Source organism: Onychostoma macrolepis, chromosome 11 (assembly GCF_012432095.1).
Source record: "Onychostoma macrolepis isolate SWU-2019 chromosome 11, ASM1243209v1, whole genome shotgun sequence".
NCBI classification, from domain to species: Eukaryota; Metazoa; Chordata; class Actinopteri; order Cypriniformes; family Cyprinidae; genus Onychostoma; species Onychostoma macrolepis.
Window position 1 is genome coordinate 16,926,496 of NC_081165.1, and position 6,035 is coordinate 16,932,530.

At 38.1% G+C, this 6,035-nt stretch overlaps 1 protein-coding gene across 5 annotated transcripts in view; it reads left to right on the top strand.

The window, feature by feature from the left end:
• Positions 1 to 5,014, top strand: part of iqsec1b (IQ motif and Sec7 domain ArfGEF 1b) — a 189,236-nt gene extending 184,222 nt beyond the window's left edge. For 4 of the 5 annotated variants that reach the window (XM_058791009.1, XM_058791010.1, XM_058791012.1 and 1 more), the window contains one exon: positions 1,214 to 5,014. In XM_058791009.1, the coding sequence (XP_058646992.1) occupies positions 1,214 to 1,753 (540 nt within the window). In that variant the 3' untranslated portion in view covers positions 1,754 to 5,014. The remainder of the gene's footprint in view (positions 1 to 1,213) is intronic. The other variant, XM_058791013.1, reaches the window with a different exon arrangement.
• Positions 5,015 to 6,035: the final 1,021 nt, after the last annotated feature.

Sequence of the window (6,035 nt, forward strand, 5' to 3'; positions counted from 1 at the left end):
CTTCTATTAACTAAATTAAATCAACATCTGGTGTGACTATCCTTTTAGTTTAAAGCAGCTTTTGCCCTTGGTGCACTTGCACATAGTTTTTAATTTAGCTTTGCAGGGAGGTCTCTTGAAGCATCTTGGAGACATTGCCCCAGTCTGTCTCAGTTTGTTCTGTTTCTTCATTTCATTCCAGACAGACTGGATAATGATGAGATCAGATCTCTGTGTGGAGCACTGGCTGTTTTCAGACTCTCACTGGATTATTACAATTAATGGCAAAATGAACGTTCGGAAATATAAACTGATGTTACAAAAGATAGAAATAACTGACTTAAACCATTTTTTTAGCTGGTGAAAATGCTAGTGTTCTAATCATTTTGGCCACCACTGTAAATTACATTTTAAAATGTTAAAACAGAAAACAGTTAGGCCTATTTTAAATTGCAAAAATAATTTTACCATTTCATTTATGCAGTTTTACAGTGTTTAAGTAAATGCAGCCTGGGTGAGCGTAAGAGACTTCTTTCAAAAACATCAAAAAAAATCTTACCAACCCCAAAGTTTTGAATGATATCTGTTTTATTATTTGAAATATATGGAATATATAATTATTAAGGACGGGAATCAAAGAATATGTTTAAAATCAAATTACGTATACATACTTGATTCTGAATATTTGGTACTTCTTGAACTTAACAAATATACTAAACTTTGTTACATTTCAGTGCATTTTATTATTAATTAAAATTCTCTGTTATGACAAAGCTCTGTTCTGAATGTGTCTTTAACTACACATTATTCTTATGAACAACTAGTCAATAACAGCACTGAAGTCTCACATTTGTGGTTCTTGATTTGGACATGATAAATTAATGAATTAAGTTCAAGAATCAAATCAATTGATTCAGTGAGTGAGCCACTAGACTGATTCAAACCAATAACTCATGAGTTCATGGCTCGTTTCTTACACGACTGGAAGTCTTTTTAATAATTTGTGCATTATTCGTGGAAAAATAAAGTCAATGAAGACCTGTTAATAGAACCAAATGTCATGAAAATCATTGCTGTTTTTTGAAAACAGAAAAATTGATTCTTGGTTCCCAACCCTAATGATTACACATTTAAACCAAATGAACATTGAAAAATATGCTCTTGACTCATCAAGCATGCTGTACACATCTTGTATTTAACTTCTCCATTCTCTCTCTCCCTCGTCCTCCTGCAGGGGTCCATCATTAGCAGCCCCCACATACGGCGTCGAGCCACTTCCAGCCGCGACTGTCCCTCCCGCCAGCAGTCCATCCCCAACTCCTCTTCTCTCCTGGGCTCCCTGTTCGGCACCAAGCGGGGCAAGTCACCCTCTCTGCCTCCCCAGCCCTCACACCCCTCCCACCCGACACTCATCTCTCACATCCCGCACCCTACCAACCTGCACCACACGGCCCGCGAGACCGTCACCGAGACCCAGGCCCAGATGCACCCCCACCACGCTCAGTTTTGCCACATGCAGAATCCTCCTCCGTACCACCACCACCATCACTACCACCCCCCAGCGCACGTTCAACACCCGCCCCACCAGTACCACCCCCCGCCCGGCCCCTCATCCTCTCACAGTCACGCGCACGGTCCCCACGGCCATGGGCCTCACCCCTCGCACCCCTCCCACTCCCAGCATGCACCTCACCACCACAGCCAGCCTCCGGCCCCTCCTCCGGCGGCCAGCAGCACCAAGCCCAAACACAGCGGCATCAGCACTGTGGTTTGAGCCCCTCCGCGAACTCTTTCCACTTGGGAATGGGACCGTTTTTGGCGGGGTGACCGTTGGGCCTCTCTTTAGATTGTAACGTGCGAAGGATTGTTGCTGCCTACAAGGACACGAACAAAAGGGCACCATGACTCACGTTTCAACTCATCTAGCACCCGTTTCCTCTGGAAGGGGGAGCCACACTGTGTAGCACCGGCCTTCTCTTTTGGGGCGGCTAGAACTCAAATCATCAGTTCTTACCAGTCATTGCTCAAGCTGTAGAGCCCCAGATAAAGCTGCTGCTTCTTTTAGGCTCAATTTTAGAGACTTTCAACCCTCTCGACTTTGGCGGTGAAGCAAGAGCATGCGCAAAAGACCGTGGCAACTGTTTTCTTGTAGTTAATTACCTAAATGCATTATCAAATAGCCTGCTTATTAGTTTGCAGAAACTAAAGTACGGTTTGAGAGAAGTCGGTCACAACGAGCGGTGTTCCAGTATTTAATGTAGCTGTAGACCACACATTTCTGTGATATAGTTAGGGGACTATAACGTGCCAATTATTAAAAAGCAGTGACTGAGTTATTCCAAAAAAAAAAAAAAAAGAAAGAAAGAAAAAGATTTGCTTTGTGTATGTCGTGCATATAGTATTTTGTAAAATAATAATAATAATATTAGCAGCTATTATTATTATTGTTATAGGACAAAAATGATCCGAAGCCTCAGATAAAATCTCAGTATTCTCTGTGTACTCTCGAAGTAGGAGTTACTAGTTTTCAATGATACTGAACTTAGTAGGTGGCCAGTTGAACAACATGGAAATTATTGGTTGCCTTGGAGTTGGAAGACTCCACCTCCTTCGGGATCTACGTAGCGCAAACCAATCACAGGGACTGTGGGAAGGGTGCCGGCAGAACAGGGGAGCTCATGGATGGATTCTCCACGGCCTCGACTCGTCCGTCCTGGCCACTGCTGCAACATGGTTTTATTTTTTTAACTATTTTTTTAGAGATGAATAAATCAATATGAAATAAATGTACATTTGAAGATGTTTATGGTAAAGCCGGTGTGATGGAGAAGGCTATTTTGTCGTCTAACATTAGGGGTAGTGTTTGGGTCGGAGGAAAGCCAGAGCTGATCGAATTCTCTCCCCATATTTCAAGAGTTAGTTTGTGCAGAGATGTTGATTTTTCTCAGCAGGCTGAGCGTGTGCCCTCTTCTGTGTGGAAATGAAGTAGATTTGATACATATTCTTCTGTCCTCCTGTGAGAATGCCTTTCACTTGCTCAGAAACACAGCTAATGTAATGTAATCTAATGTAATGTAAACTGCATATAATATGTAGCAGTGGGTCAGTCGGTCGGATGAATGGATTTGGACATGTTTTTTCACACATATCCCCTTTCTCGGTTCAATTTTTGACTTGTTTTATACTGTAAGTAGATAAACGGAGCTGTGATTCGATGTAATAGTTTTGTGTGTTGACGCTCTTTTAACTCAAGTACAGAGCTTCTGAACAGCACTCGTCTTTGTAAATAATCACTTAATGTACAGAAACCACGGCTGAAATGAGCTCGCTCTCTTATACGAGACATTGCTGTGCGTTGTTTCTCTTTTTTCTGACTTTCTTTCTTTCTTTCTTTCTTCCTTTTTTTTTATTGATTAATCATGTGCAATATGTATGTTTCAGTTTTGTAAATTCAGCTAGTTGGTTGTTTTGTTTGTCATTTCTGTTATCATATTTCCAATATCATACTTCAAACCCCATATTGTTTCTCACCCCCCACCGACATCTTGTTCTCCCTGGTCTCTGTTTTACCTGCAACCTACAGTCAGGAATGTCAACTAAAGTACTCTTGCATGTATATTGTACAAAATATTCTCTAGATATTGCATATTTCCAGAGATATTATCAGTGTTACAGTTGACCGTTGTTAAATGAGTGATGATGATGATGATGAACATATTAAAATCTGTAGACTTCTCTTCATTCAAAATGTCTTTATCCTGTTTCGTACCAAAATAGATTCAATTAGGAAACATCTGTTTATTGTTTATCTGGGCTTGAAAATCAAACACTGAACGTCAAATAGGTTATAAAGAAAAATATTAGCCGGTAGACTAATTGTAATGAAGTGCCACCGGAGCACATCCATATAATAATAATAATAATAATAATAATAATAATAATAGAAGCTTACAGATAATAGAGCATAAATCCGTGTTTACGTCATTATCAGACTTCATAACACCTGGCTTGTTCCCAAGATGCACTGAGGCCAGTAATTTGTACAGTACAGCATTAATCAGACTAGGACAGCCCATCTCTGTGTACAAATGTGATCACCCGAAGCCATTTCTGACTAAACAACCCACCATAAAGTCAAACAACTGTCAAGAAAATGTCTCTTTCTATGTTTTTTTTTTTTTGTTTTTTGTTTTTCTTTTCTTTTTTAGGTTTTTCACCTTTGTGTTGAATGTTTTGTATGGATTTCAGTGCAGTGTATTGTAAATGTATTGTGGTGCTTCAGCTTTGTACTGTACAGTACTGGACGGTCAAGTCAAAAGTCACAAAGCTTTGCATGCAGCTGATGCCTAGCACCTCTGGTTGAAATGTGAGCTTATTTAAAAATGAAGAAATGTGCTTTCTTTTTACTATGTTTTTTCCTCATCTTTTGTTTGTTCGATTGTTTTGTTTTTTTAAATGATGTTGGCTTGCTGTTACATTTTATGCTGTGCCACTGCATTTCGGCATGTATATCACTTGTTTACCCCCTAAAAAGATCATTACACTTCAGTTTTTTTTTCTGTAAAAAGCCTGTGTCGCTGTATATATCACAAACCAATGTGAGAAAATAGGAGAAAAAAAAGCATATCGTATATAAATCTAACATGGATGATAAAGGGAAAGTGTAAGGGTAGGGGGTTGGGTTGACGTGTACATAGTCTGTATAATACTTTTTTGTTTTTCTCTCAGCCATCGCATTGACGGTGTAGACCTTTTTCACCTTAAAGAGACTCATATTAACATGACACTGCTTCTGCTACCAAATGTACTTCTCAAATTTGTCATAGGATCTTCTTTAATAAGCCGACTGTTACATAACTCTCATCGCCTTTCATGTGCGTCCACTCATACATTTCATTTTTTTTAATTACCAATCAAAGAGAGGATGGTTTTAATATGCATTCTGTTTCTAAGTAGATGATGAGACCCTATTGATGTTTAACTATAACTGTGACCATATTGAGAACATGAAATAAAACAATATACCGTAAAATTCCCAACTTGTATTGTTCTGTATTAAAGCACACATTATGTTGAAGTAAATCATTTTGAATGCATGTTTCCAAGTCCTTCAAATTTTCTGCGAATCTCAAAAGCCATTTATGAATAAGTTCTTATATTGTAGTTCTATATGAGTCATTAGAAAAAGCCTTCAAAACTCTCCAAACTGAATTCAACATACTGGTACATTTGAGTCAGCAAGGTCATTGCATAACTGGCTTTATGAAAGGTTTGCTGGTTCTCAGAATTCTTGCAATAGTCTTTTTCCCTCTGACATTTTTTATTCACATGTTTCGGGTTAATAGTGATCAAACTAAAGCATTCTGTCAATAACTGGTAGGTTAGTCTGTATTTGTCTTCTCAGTACTCCTTGAGAGCTTTTATGAGCTTTGATAAACTTGAGTTTCTTAGTATCTTTACATTTGTGGATGTCAAACTCAAGGTCAGTACATCCTCCTTTATGCGCTGGCATCCATACATGAGGTCTGAATTAGGAGCCAAGACTTCACACAAATGCTTTGAAAATATAAAAAATAATATACATTACTGTTCAGAATGTCAGCAAGGACACATTAAATATATTAAAAGTGACAGTAAAGTGTTACAAAATATTTCTATTCCAAATAAATGCTGTTCTTTTGAACTCTTTTGAAAAATATTGAACACTTTTCACCATTGTTATTAAGTAATATTTCTCAAGCACCAAATCGGCATATTATAATGATTTGAGAAGGCTCATGTGACAATGAAAACTGGAGTAATGATGCTAAAAATTCAGCTTTGCCATCACACAGGAATAAATTACACTTAAAATATATTACCATAGAAAACAGTTGTTAATTTGTAATAATATTTTACAATATTATTGTTGTACTGTGTTTTTGATCAAATAAAAGCAGCCTTGGTGAGCACTTATTTGAAAAATATTTAAAAATCTAACCAACCTCAAACATGTATGATAAGGCTGGAAGCTTCAACATTCGTGTTTCTGTAAATAAAATAAGTTGTGAATGACT